This window comes from Calidris pugnax, unplaced genomic scaffold, assembly GCF_001431845.1.
Source record: "Calidris pugnax isolate Ruff unplaced genomic scaffold, ASM143184v1 scaffold171, whole genome shotgun sequence".
Classification (NCBI taxonomy): domain Eukaryota; kingdom Metazoa; phylum Chordata; class Aves; order Charadriiformes; family Scolopacidae; genus Calidris; species Calidris pugnax.
The window spans coordinates 5419347-5433486 of NW_015091064.1; the positions used below are offsets into that span (position 1 = coordinate 5419347).

The 14140-nt window shown below is 42.5% G+C and overlaps 1 protein-coding gene across 3 annotated transcripts; it reads right to left on the bottom strand.

The window, feature by feature from the left end:
• Window positions 1-1847: 1847 nt before the first annotated feature.
• E2F6 (E2F transcription factor 6) lies at window positions 1848-11497 on the bottom strand. 3 transcript variants are annotated; one of them, XM_014956906.1, is made up of 7 exons: window positions 11132-11497; window positions 8572-8620; window positions 7435-7645; window positions 6960-7118; window positions 5792-5906; window positions 3660-3806; window positions 1848-2627 (listed from the first exon to the last, which is right to left on the bottom strand). In XM_014956906.1, exons 1-7 carry the CDS (start codon window positions 11204-11206, stop codon window positions 2625-2627), a joined length of 759 nt encoding a protein of 252 aa, XP_014812392.1. In that variant the 5' UTR covers window positions 11207-11497; the 3' UTR covers window positions 1848-2624. The 3 variants fall into 3 exon arrangements, with proteins under 3 accessions (XP_014812392.1, XP_014812391.1, XP_014812393.1); XM_014956905.1 differs by having other exon boundaries at window positions 7429-7645; window positions 11132-11492; XM_014956907.1 differs by having other exon boundaries at window positions 7429-7645; window positions 11141-11485.
• Between the last annotated feature and the right edge of the window lie 2643 nt (window positions 11498-14140).

Here is a 14140-nt window from a genome sequence, read left to right on the forward strand (position 1 = left end):
TTCCAGGAACTTGAATAGCTTCTTGCAGAATTTTAGATTCTGGAAGTGTTCATTTGAAGCGCCAAGTTCTCCTTTTGAAGAGGGATGCTGTGAAATATTAGAGGCCTAATGAGAGTCAGTAAAAGGCAAATGATGTCCTGAGCTTCCACCTCTTGAATCTGCTGTTACAACTTGCAGGATTGCCTCCTGTGGCCCCAGCACTTCATCCAGGGCGATGACGGTCACTACCCCATTGACAGATGAGGCTGTGGAAGGTAGGGATGAAAGGAAGGGAAAGAACCCTGTACCAGAGACAACCAGACTCCTCTTTTTCTCCAAGCACCATTAAAATTTCCTGCCAAACATACACCTTTTTTTACAAACGAGTACCGCAATCACTCAGTCAACATCTGTGTGAGAAGCCTCGTGTAGATTTACATAAACCAGACACAACCAGGTATAACTGATGTGATTTTAGCCTCAACACGCTTCTCACAAATACCCGTTGGTGGATCAGAAGTGGAACCAAAAATAGCAGATTCCTGCTGCGGACAAACACGTCAGCAGCTACTCAAGTGCCAGCAGCGTGGAGAGCCCCTACACCACCATCCCTCCAACACACCGGGGTTCAAAGCCTCCCGTCAGCCCCAGCTGCTGGGGACCAGCCCTGTGTCCAGCAAGCAGGACCACTTCCTGCTGAAACACTACAAGGGCAATTAGTGTAATTTAATTAGCCTTAGAAATGAGGCTCTTCACACACAACAAAAAGATTATTCAAAACGAAGGAATTTTCAGTCTTTTAAGTGCTTTCCAAAAGATAATAATTTAAAGCAATCTTCTCTCTTCTTCCCAAATTGCATTATTTAAAAAACTGCACTTCACATCGGAGAACCCCAGCGAGTACTTTCCCAGACCAAATAAGGTCTGGACGGGCAACTCGTGCCTTTGTTCCAATCACAGAGTCAGCAAAACCAGGCCATTTTATAATTACAGATCCTGGCTGGTGCTATCGCTGATTAATGCATTTCGATGCTCAGCCATTCTTACTGAAGGAGAGACAAAAATGTCACAAGAACTTTTTAATTTATTAGAGAGTCCTCAAATAGCTGAGGGAAGTGCTTCCACGTATAAATATGCTGAAAAATGGACAGATATGGACACAACAAAAATACTTTCATCTTAATAACCTTTCAGAAAAAAAAATAATCAAGCATTATTATACAAATCGAGTCACATCCTACTGCATTTACCTTTTAAGGGAGCTTGTAACTTGAGGAGAAGTTCCTGAGCTTAAATACAAGTCCAAGTCTAATCTTTTTGGCTAGTTAGTGCACCCAGCTCATACAGCGAGCCTTGCAGAAAACTGGATTAACTCTCAATCTATATTTAGGTATATTTAAGCTCTTCAAGTGTCAACTGCCCCAGCTTATTTGCATTTATTAGTAGAATATAGGGCATTTAATTTCATGGCATCTGTTTCAAAGAGCTGTAGAGTTGCTAGTTAAAATGTGAGCTTCGTTGTTCTCACCTGGAGTAGATGGAGATTTGCTGATACTGTGTGATTGGGAAAAAGGGGACTTGGACTTTGGATTTTAAAACAAAGAAACCAACCAACCAACCAACCCACCCCCCCCTCCCCACACAGAACATTATGAAGTGCACTTCTCAGTACTCGAGTGAAATGAGCCCAAGTAGGGAATTTGTACAGTCACAGTTAAAACTCAGTCTCAAAATTCTGAAGCTTCACTTTGCAGATACTAAAGATGTTCACAAAGAATCAGATGCCAGCACCACATAAAATTTTCACCTCAGCTTTAGTGTTTGTAGTTACCCAGTGAATTCCAATAAAGACAATCCACCACGTTTCATTAGACTCATCGATTAGACTATTTAATATTTTTATAAGCTTATTTTATTTCTTTGCTGTACAAAGGCAGAAATGCAAACCATCTCAATAAATCTACATCAGTAACTACCTAGACATGATACACATATGTACAAAGAGCCCAATTATTTAACTTCAGTGTTGATACCATATTTCATGCAGAGCTGGATGCAAACAATGCAAACAGCATCCGCACAGTGTAAGGCATATTTCATCATATTTACATCTAGTTCCTTATAGTGAATGTTTCTGATTGATACACCAGTTTGTTACATTTCTATTCCACAATCCTGCTTAGTAGTAGTGCAGCCTCAGAACTGAAAAGTGCATTTCTTTATTATATACATTCTCTTATATAAGGTTTGGGGATCGTTCCAGAGATAGTTGTCAAATCTTCATTTTCCAAAGGAATTAATTGCCTGCGTTTTCCATCAATTAAAGTTATTTCATAAGCTAAAAATACCATTTTCACAAAGCTCTGTAGATCACGTGCAATTATGAAAACAAAGCTTCTAAAAGCAACTCCAGGAACTGTCGTCTTCTGACTTGGGAAGATAAGCAATCCTGTGAAAGCACTCCATCAACCCACTGCTGTTTTAAATTTAAAAACACTTTGGAACATTTCAGGTTAGTAAGTTTGCAGATCCAAGCCGCTTTGAAAAAGCTCTATAACACAGATATTTACATTCTGTATTAGATTTTTGAGTTCTAATTAATCTGTCATCTCAGGTGGTTTGTTTTTTTTCTTCCCCCGGAGATCTCACTTTGACAGGAAAGTAAAAAAAGGAATACGATTACTGTCACTGGAGGAAATACAATTCAGAGTCATTTCACAAGCAAAATAAAGGAGAAAAAAAAAAAAAAAAAAGAAAGCCACGGCTGCTTATTAAAAAGGCATTTTCCTACCTGATAAAAAAATTATTTCAGAACAAAGAAAAGATTGCAATGCTGGGGGGGTTGGGGAGGGAATCAAAGATAGACAACCTGTGTGATCGCTGGTTTTAAAATGAATCTTTTAAGAAAATGTAAACAAGCTTTACAAAGGAAACTTTGAAAAATGAAAAAAGAAGGTGAACAGTAAGGAACTCAATTTGTGGGACATTTTGACATGTATAACTGCACACAAGAGACGGGGGAAACATACTGGTTATTACAGCAAAATATTACAGAGTATAAACTATGTCAAAAGTCAACTCTTCCCCTCCACTATAAAGCAGCAGTACTAAAAATAATTTATCTTTTGTGTTCTGAGCTGCAGCAATTCCCGCCACATTTATTTTTAAACCACAACATCCTGCAGCGTTGGGGAGACTATAATCCAGCCCATCTTGTTTTAGGAGATCAAACCACTACACCTCCTCTTCTGCCTGCCCTCCCTGAGCCAGGACAGTAACAGCAAGAGCAGCAGGCTCTCCTTTGAAACGGCATCTTAACTCATGACAAGAATTCCAGCCGAGCTGCTGGACTCCCCAAGTGAGGCAGCTGAGGAGTGACAGACACTGATCCACCCGGAGAGCCCAGCTCCCACAGGAAACCAGTAAGGAGCAGAGGAAGGAGAGGGGTGAGGGAACAAGAGCTGTGAGTGCCTGTGCCTGACTCCCTGACCCCCTGCTGCGGGGAGGTGACACAGCAGCACAGGCTGCTCTTTCAGGCGTTTCCTACACTCCCACACATCTTGGCCCACAAACTATGCCCCAAAAAATTATACTCGTACAGTAGTTTTCAACATTATCAGAATGGTGTTATGGTCTTCAAAAAAACATGTGAGGACAAAAATGTCAATGGAAGGCACTACCTCATCAGGAAGAATTGATAGCTCAGTTTCAGAAGTGACACTATCTGCATCTTCAAAAGCTTTGGCACCCGGCTTCTCTTGTCCCACCTCACAGAGATACACATCAATGGGTCCTTTTGTGCTCTTCACGTGCACTTCTATGCAATCCTGTAAAAGAGTGACTTGCACGTAAGCCAAAGAACAAATCTATACACCGCTTAGCTAGTTCTGCATATATTTTAAAGCCAATAGATTAAGAACAGAACAAATACAGGAATGATGCAAGCATTTAAAATTGTGTTACTAGCTCTACATAAATTATGACTATTACATTGATTTGTAGGCCAATTACTAAGCACCATTAAGCTAACAAAGTCTCACTTTTGATGAACACGCACCTAATGAATCACTGTTTAGTTTTTTTACCGACCTTTTCATATATGACCAAGATTTACTATATGTTCAGCAAAAGTAACGGAATTTAAAACAAGTCAATGATTTGTTTTCTGATCCATAGCAAAGTAGATACCACCTTTAATAATATGGCAAAGCAACTAAACCATATTACTTTTGCTGCTTTCCTTCAGGAGACACCATCTTGCAAGGCACAGAGCAAATCAAATTTAATGGATTTAGTTTTTTTACCAACCTTTTCATATATGACCAAGATTTACTATATGTTCAGCAAAAGTAACGGAATTTAAAACAAGTCAATGATTTGTTTTCTGATCCATAGCAAAGTAGATACCACCTTTAATAATATGGCAAAGCAACTAAACCATATTACTTTTGCTGCTTTCCTTCAGGAGACACCATCTTGCAAGGCACAGAGCAAATCAAATTTAATGGACAACGGGGAAAAGAGTCTATTCTCTTTTTAAATCCTGCCTTCTTTTGCTTCAGGAAGCCTCTGAAATCTTGTATTTTTCATCTCCACAGGATGAGCGCCAGCTCCTTTTACCAGTGAAACCACTGGAGATCTATGCAGTGGATCCAAGAATCTGGTTCTATTGATTCGTATCTCCTTTTCCTACACTCTTGCCTTTCTGTGCACACAGCAAGGCAAAATTTGATGACCACACAATTATGAACATTATAAAAACGCACACGCAAACGGAAAATGGAACGAAAGCTCTGTTTGTTATCTTAATCTTACTTCCAGTATTTCCCCTCTTTCACAGCTTCAGGAAGCCTCTGAAATCTTGTATTTTTCATCTCCACAGGATGAGCGCCAGCTCCTTTTACCAGTGAAACCACTGGAGATCTATGCAGTGGATCCAAGAATCTGGTTCTATTGATTCGTATCTCCTTTTCCTACACTCTTGCCTTTCTGTGCACACAGCAAGGCAAAATTTGATGACCACACAATTATGAACATTATAAAAACGCACACGCAAACGGAAAATGGAACGAAAGCTCTGTTTGTTATCTTAATCTTACTTCCAGTATTTCCCCTCTTTCACAGCACTACGTTAAACGCTGGGTTCCCAGTGTAGAGGCCCCAGTGCAGGTGCAGAGTGACTGGGAGCAGAGGGCAAAGCTCTTCTGAATGACCCGAGTGGGAGGATGCACAGGGTGAGGACAGGGCACAGGCCCCCACCTCCACAAAAAAAAATAAATCCATCTTGACATGATCTACTGGAGCACCAAAACTTTTTGTCGACCACACTGTGCATTTCATAGTTTAATATTATAGTAACAATAACTGTCTACTCATTAAGCAGTAAGACAGCATTTACATATCAAATCATGCTTACTGCTTTGTTTAGTTAGATTTAGAGTTTTCATACGTTTCTATACACAAACAGTAACTCTTCTTCAGAAGTTTCATTATGCTAGTAATTGTCAAACAAACTGGCAGTGGAAATAAGTAACATTTATTACAGCTGTTCCGTTCTCTTTAGCAAAACCAATTAACTAAAGCTCAGACCTGTTTACTTTTTAACAGTTTAGGAAAACAAAAAAAAACCCAAGAAAATAAGTTTCTTAGACTATTATCCCTACAGCATTGTTTAGTGGGACACAAGAACAATAAGTCACCAATATTTGCTATACATGACAAAGAAACTGAAAGTCAATTACTGATTGCTGCTGCAAAATAAGATTTGGAAACTTTTGTTCCCTTACTTAAGACAGAAACGTATAAAACTTACTTCTTTAGGAATTGGTATTTCCAATTTGGTTTCCTCTGGAGCTTTGATTGCAATCACAATCTGTTCTTGAAATGCCTGAATGCTACGGATATCTTGGTATGTCACATAAGCTAGTGTATACATTGGTCAAGGATTCTGTAAAGTAATCTGCTAATGGGCAGAAGCAAAGAGTATGATGTTAAGATACGCTGAAGCAGAATACCAACTTAAAAGTGATACATAGTTCAGCTGGGGTTAATTTTACAAAGCTAGTATTAAAGTAAGTATTAGCTAACAAGAGAAAAACCTTTTTTCTTTATTTCTAGGAAGGAAAAAGCTTTAAGAAAAAAAAACACATTTAAAAACATTTAACAAACTGTTTTCACAGATTCTGCCATAAATCTACAAAGCAGAGGGAATGCTGCCCTTGAGAAAATATTTATTTGTTTTGCAATAACTATGCACTTAAATAATTTAATGGAAAACTATGGAATGATTTTCTTAATCAGAACAGGAAAGGTGCAATGAAAAGTCTTCCTGTTATCATACAGAAAATGAGCCTGTTTCATTTAAGCACAGACCTTAACACTCTGCCAGACAAGGGAGCCAAATAATATTTTATCATAACCCAAAGCCAAAATCCAATGTTTATGTCATATTAAACAAAAAAAAAAACAAAACAAAAAAAATCCCTTTTCTGTTATCAAACCTTATCTGAAAGATAAGTGCACTGGAACCTCTCCCAAGAGAGAACAGTATTAGGATACAACCAACATACCAGTGTCTCGTCTTGGCGACAGGCCACTGGGACTCTGTTTGGGGTCCTCTTTCCCATCTCACTAAGGAACTCAATCTCAAGTCAAGACCTGCCTCTGAGACAACTTGACTCTATAACGGAGAGAACAAGGTGATGGTCAAGGTACTGAGACTATTGCCCCACTTCCATTCTTCTGCAGTGGAAAGCTCACACAAGAAGCAGCCCTCTGAGAACAGGCTAGACAGCAGGTAATACTGCAAAGCATGGCACACCACTAGTATATACTGATATAAAATAACCAGTAAGTTTCCTATTGTAAAACTCATTATCAATTACTGCATACCTGTCCTGTCAGCCTATACCTATTAGTAGATACCTGAGTACTTGCAACCAAAACCACATGTTAGAGGAATGCAAGAGTTAAAAGGATATTTTGCATTTTCTTTGTCTTCTGTTAGTTCAAATAACTGATGAGCACAATCCTTGATTAATTCATCCAGAGCTTCTTCCATGGCTGACAAGTCAGAAAGTTCATCTTTAAGGTTTTCCTGATCTGATGCTTTTCCAAAAACTTGGTCACGATTAGAACCTCTAGAAGAATATGAAAGTTGTCTAATATGTTCATATAAATAAGAGCCTGTTTATTGAACAGAAAGTATGCTAACAGAAAACAAGGAACTCTGGCATCCTTTACTGTGCTGAAATACACTTCATTGTGCTTCTGCACTTGATACTTGTTAATACAGTAATTCAGATAGTCTAAGGATACAGAAGAACTTAAAATATTTTTATCTATGAAAAGTAATTCAATATACTTAGAAATGCTCTTAAAATTATAAACGTAACTCAAAATTGTTTGGTTTCATTGTTTCAGAAATTAGAAGTTTCAAAGCCAACTCACACCCACTGGATAAGATTCTTAGATCTCTTCTGAATTAAGTGGATTCCATCCAACACATTGGTGATGTCATACACTCTCCGTTTTCGTACTCCAAGCATTGTTGCTACTTCATTTAAATCAAGGACACCATCTGGAGCTCTTTTGACAAGATCCATGAATTTTCGGGTCAAATAAACCAAGGATGCATCAAATCGAGGCTTTTTGACTTTCAGAGTTCCTGTAAAGTTTTCATAAAATGTTTAGGGTAAAGTACTACAAGAGTATGAACTGTTCCTTACAAAAAGCAACAGTGATAAAGTAACAATGAAGACAGAAGTCTAAAAACACTGTCATTAACACTGACATTGCAATGGTATTATATTTAGTCTATTAACTGCCTCTACCTTCATTTGATTGCAATGATTGTATCTTAACAGCAAACGTCTATCTTCATGCTGTCAACGTCCATGACTTCAGACTGCTAGTATGGACATCTGGAGTTGTGAAACTGTATGTTCTGGAGGACATAAGCTCATAGTACTCAATGAATAACAAGGAAACCTTCAGTTGACTACAGACAGGGTCAGAGCCCTGCCAGAGAACTGCAGCTGGAACTTCCCTAGGAAACACTCTACCTCCAACTTCAGTATTTTTCCCGGGATGAATGAGACATGAACTTTTCCTCACAGTATGTAACACCCGTTCCATGGCTGCAAGTTTGTGCACTTTTTAACAGAACTGACAGGTTCAGCAACTCAGCTGTGGACTGTGTTACTGTGAGATGTGTGAGACTACTCAATGGGTGAGAATAAAACAGAAAACAACTCAAGCTCACTGAAGCCTGTATTCACATTTGTTAGTACCAGCTGAAAACCAATGCTTGCTAGCACAACGTTCCAGGTTTCTCTAACTCGCTTCTCCTGTAAGTTATTTTCTTTATATATATATATTGGGAAGGTATATTTGCAGCAGATTTAAAGAGGAAAAACAATGAAGAATGCTTTGCTTCACAGCTGTTATTTTCTTTAGTGTACAGCATTCCTCCTGTTCTCCCTAGACTAGACACCCAACAATTTCTCATTTGTTTACAGCATGTACACAGCATTGTAAAAAAGCATGAACTACATGAAGGATGATCTTCACACACAGAAGGCAGCAACTTACTTCTCACAAGCTGCACGTCATTGTCCACATTCAGGTTGATCATTGGTGCCTGGGGAAAAAACAACAAAAAAAAAATATAACTGACATAAACTGCTCTCTAACCAGGAAGCATCTCCAAAAGAAATCCCCAAATCAACTCTAGATGCTACAGCCATCAGAATGCTGACAACTCAACAGATAGTACAGTGAAGGACTGTCACTGGACAGAAAGGATACATGCTCATTAATTCCTGTCAGTTTTCTGACCTTAATCTCAGAACATCTCCCCGTCTTGGAAAGCAGGAACCACCACCAAACTCCCTAACGCTCAGGCAATGATCACAACACAAACAGGTACCTGTATAAACTCTGCAAATACAAGCTTCCGCTATTCCATGTAACAGCTCACATACAGAAAATACACTGCTATTATACAGCATTGCAATTATTTTGTAGCAGACTTCTAGACTGGCAGCAGACTCTGCTCTGGTCAAGAAACTGACACAATGATTAGACTAAGAAGATGTTTCATTCCATCCTTCACTCCAGTTTAACAGAAGGAACATTTTCAAGTCTCTTTCCAGTTGAAAGAGATCCGAGAAGGTCTGTGGTCCTCTCAGCTTCCTTGACTGAAGTTTGAGGCGTCTGATGACCCATTCCTCCAGCCTACTCCTAGCTGTCTACGATACTTCCCACCTATAAACATCATAAGGCTGCACCCTACATCCTCCTTCTATCAGCAGGATAGGTCCCATGATAGACTCAGAAACTCCACTTGCAATTGACTTTCAGGTAAAGTCTGAACAACTAACCACTCTGACAATTCAGCCAGTTTTTTTTACTCATCTAATAGTTTACACCTCAACTCAAAGAGGAGGATACTGCAGAAGACTGTTTTCAAAAGTCCTGATTTAGTAATTTCATCACCAAAGGTGATGCAAGTACAGTTATACTGGCTATACCCAATCACCTTCTCCATCATGTGCCTAGAAATAGCTTCCAAGAGAACTTGCTTCATGATTTTTTTGGAGGGGGTGAAATAAGGCTGACTAAGCTGTCAACCTCATAAAGATAAGTGAGCAATCTCACAGCGACATCAGCCAGCACTTTCAGGATGTACCCCAAGTGGGTCCTATGGACTTGTATAAGTTGAGATGTCTCAAGAGATCCCTAGCTTGTCTCTTCTTCATTGCTGGTTGCTCCTCTCCTTGAAACCTGTCCTAGACACAAAGCTTAGGGGAATTCAGTTCTGAAGGCCCCTGAAAGAAGGCTGAGTACTTCAGCCTCACCTTCCTCTGCTCTTCCTAAATCACCTGCCCCATTTGGCAGCACGTCCCCTTTCACCACTAATGTAGCAGTGAAAGTTTTTCTTGTCACCCTTGACACTTCTTAATAGTTTCAACACTAGAACTTCGGCTTTCTTAGCATCATACCTACATGTCCACGCAATGTTTTTCATCGTTCTGCTTTACAACTTGTCCTTGCTTCCACCTCCTGCACATTCCTTCTGTACCCCACCCCAGAGTGCAGGCATAGCTATACCCATCTCTCAACACATGTACCTGTTTTATTAAGTGTCAGGATCGAACATCCCTGTGCTTGTACAATGTCCTTACAGACCACCACTTCTTCACCTCCTCCAACTTTCAAAGTTGCCTCCCTCAAAATCTCAGCTACCTGCTGCCCAATCGAACTGGAATCCTGAAGCCTGAATAAGCTGCAGTCCAGGTTCTGTACTCTGCTACTTGCCTTCCTCACTACACCCAGGGTCTTGAACTCCACCATTCCACGGCCATTATATCCAAGGCTCCTAAGGATTACCACATCCTTGACATCCCTGTTTATGAGAAGCAGATTCAGGAAAGCATCACCCTTAGTTGACTCATCTAAACACCTACATAAGAAGCTATGTCCAACACCTTTTGTTTCTCACAATTCTTATTTCCAATAAGAAACTTCCAATTACCAGTGTAAAACCCTACCTGAAGTTTTTCATGCCTTTAAGGCAATCCTACCAGGCAACATTTAGCCCAACAGTCAAGGTTAATAAAAATAAGCATTTTTAAAAATTATCACAGATTTAGAAGTAGGCTTGGGTTGCGTTAGCTACCTCACAATATTACTAAAAGTAACAGTAGAAGCTGCTATAAGATTACCTGAACATGACAGATGTTCAGAGAAGAACAGAATACACAGTTGTAGTCTGTTTTTCTCAAACATAGCTCCAACCTGTTTAACTCGATTAAGAGGCTATAGGTAACACAGCTAAGGAAAACATCCCTTTGCACGATGACTAACATCACTACATTTTCCTTTCCCGGGCAGCCTGCTAAAACGCCACGGAGGAGGGATGCATCACAACGCTCCATTCGCGCACCGCTCCGGCTGGGCCTGCCACATCCTTCCCAGCCGGGGACCCGCGGCCGGACAGGCGTGAGGAAGGGCTGAGGAGAATCTCCTCGGAGCCTCCGGCGGAGGGAGGGAAGCCCTGCTGCGCCGCCCCGCCCTTTCCCCATCCCCGAGCAGCACCCACCCACCTCCCTCCCTCCTTCCTTCCCTCCCTTCCCCGCCCGCCGTGTACCTCACTCACACGCAGGGTGTCCGGCCGCAGCGGCCTCAGGTGCTCCCACTGGGCAGGCTTGGCCGGGTTGGCCATATTTACCCGGCCCCTCCTCCTCCTCCTCCTCCTCCCTCCGGGCCGCGGCCTAGCGCGGCGGGAGGCCTCTCCCGCCCTGTGGCGAGGCGGGCGGGCGCTCACAGGCCTTCACGGCGAGCCTGCGTCGGAGGAAGGCGCCGCCATCCCCACCCCACCTCCGGGAGGAGGGGGCGGCCGGGCGCTCCCGCCCTCACCGCAGCCCGTTATGGCGGCCTCTCTCCTTCCCTTTCCCTTTCCCCCCGCGACGGTTGGGCGGGAGAGCGGAAGCCCCGCCCTTTCCCGGCACGGCGCGAGGAAGGTGACGACAACGAACGGCCGAACACCCCCCCACACCCCCCGCCGAACGGGCGGCGAGGCGGCCGTTCCCCCTTACCCAGCGGCCCCTGCGGCGCGCGCGTGCCGCTGCCGCCCCGCCCAGCTCGCGCTTCCCGCCTTTTCGGCGGGCGCTGAGGGGCTGAGATGGGGGGGAGGGGGTTATTGGCTGAGCGCGGCCGGCGGGAGGGTGACTCCTCAGGGGAGTCCTCCCCGTTGAACCCGGGAGGAAGGAGGCTTCGGGGGTCGCCCGCATTGGCGCTTGGGGGGGTGTTGGTGGCTGAGAAGCTCAACGTGAGCCGGCAATGTGCGCTCGCAGCCCAGAAACCCAACCGCATCCTGGGCTGCATCAAAATCAGTGTGGCCAGTAGGGCGAGGGAGGTGATTCTACCTCTCTGCTCCTCTCTGGTGAGACCCCCACCTGAAGTACTGGGGCCCCAACACGGTTGGAGTGGGTCCAGAGGAGGGCCATGAAGACAATCAGAGGGTTGGAGCACCTCTGCTATGAGGGCAGGCTGAGAGAGCTGGGGTTGTTTAGCCTGGAGAAGGCTCCAAGGAGACCTTAGAGCCCCTTCCAGTACCTAAAGGGGGCCTACAGGAGATATGGGGAGGGACTCTTTATAAGGGAGTGTAGTGATAGGACGAGGGGTAACGGTTTTAAACTGAAAGAGGGGAGATTTGGATTAGATATTAAGGAGATGCTTTTTACAGTGAGGGTGGTGAGACACTGGAACAGGTTGCCCAAAGAAGCTGTGGCTGCCCCATTCCTGGAGGTGTTCAAAGCCAGGCTGGATGGGGCTTTGAGCAACCAAGTCTAGTGTGGGGTGTCTCTTCCCACAGCAGGGGGGTTGGAACTAGATGATCTTCAGGGTCCCTTCCAACTCCAACCATTCTATGATTCTGTAATTTCTTCCATTCTCATCACCTTCACAGAGCAGCGGCAAAGAGGATTTGCTCACCCTCTTTCTTCCTCCATGTCCTGTCAGTGGGGTGCAGCTGGCAAGGGGAGCTCTGTTAAGCATGACAGTGGACTAAAATGGAGAAGTTTTCACCACTTTGGTGAAGGGAAGGGAGGTTTTCCTTCCCTCAGTGTACATCATGAGACTGGAGAGAGTGCCTTGCCTAAGCACCATCGTGTAAATAAGTGGGAGAATAATTAGCATTGCTTTCTTGCCAAGTAATCAGATTCTGTCATGGCTTGTTAGTATGAGAAGGCCAAAGCTGTGTGTGTCACTCACTGCGGAGACAAGTGTCCAATGCCCATGTCAAGGATAAGTTAATAATGAGAGGTTGGTGGGTGAAGGGTTAGGTATGTTCCTCTAGGACCAGAGACGAGCCAACAAATGTGGCTTGTGTGAACTAAGCCTGCCCATTTACCCCACAGCAAAAGGTCCCAGATCCTTTCCCAAATCCCAACTCCAACTCCTTTCTTCCAGACTTCTAATAACCCTTGACAAGCACTGACTGTTGTTGCCTTGCTCATTCGTCAGCCTCAGCAGTAATCTCAAAATTTCTGATTTAGTAGGTAACTTCTGTTTGTCTGACAAAAACATTTCTTTAAGACACAACACTTTCTTAAATTGATGGCTCTTTATGGCAATTAACTCCTCTACCGTATTGTCCCACAGGTAAGTGTCTCATGGAGTTCTTTGGCTTAAAGAATTTATGAACTATTTTGCTTCCCCCACCCACACCTTAGGTGAAATTTCGAGTCACTTCCCTTCTCTGCCCTCAGGGCAGGCGCTCTGGAGAAATGTGAATTTCATTGAACATTGTATAAAACTTCCACTCTAGTATGAGGAATTCAAAGCCATGAAGAACTTAATTAATCCTCTAATATGCCAGACTGGACAGGTCAAACAACACTCTATAATCTTGAAAAAATACTGAATTAGTTTTAATTCATTAGCTGTTTCATATCGCTTAAGGTTAGACATTCCTTTGGAGTAGCTTATGTCACCATTGATACATCAGATGCCTTGAGAGAAGATGGAGTTTTCTTCATAATAACCAATTTTCCATCAATTACTTGCATGCTTCTGAAGAGCATGATGTCTGTGCGTCAGGAGACACAAAGCCTTGAGTTGTGCAGTGTCAATATTCTTAGCCTGCTGCAGATGCAAAAGGGTTTCCTGTCATAGAAACAACACATCACTGGAATGGAAAAAACGCTCATTTTTTTATGGGCAACATGATCCTTGCTAACTGCTCCATGGTGATAAATGTACTCTCATAAGGAATATTTCTCTCCCTTTGTTATGCTATTAACTGTTACACTCTTACTTAAAATTGTAATCACAGACTGTATAAACCCACTGTGATAAAGCAGTTATTTTCCAGCAGGAACAGCAAAATGGTTTGGAATAGGTGTGTTGGGCTGCTTTAGTTTGGGGTGAAGTAAGGAATGTACCATTTAGTGTGAAAATCATTGAGTAGGATTTTGATGATTGTTGGGTAATCAGATATTTGGAGGGAGGCTGACAACTCATGATTTGAGGATTAGGATACGTGATTTTATGTATTAACCCATGTGGAAAACATTGCATCAACGTTTAGCTATGCTGTTGTTCTAGCCAGTCATAAGATCAAATTCTGTTGTTCCTGTGCTTCTCTGTCCTTGGC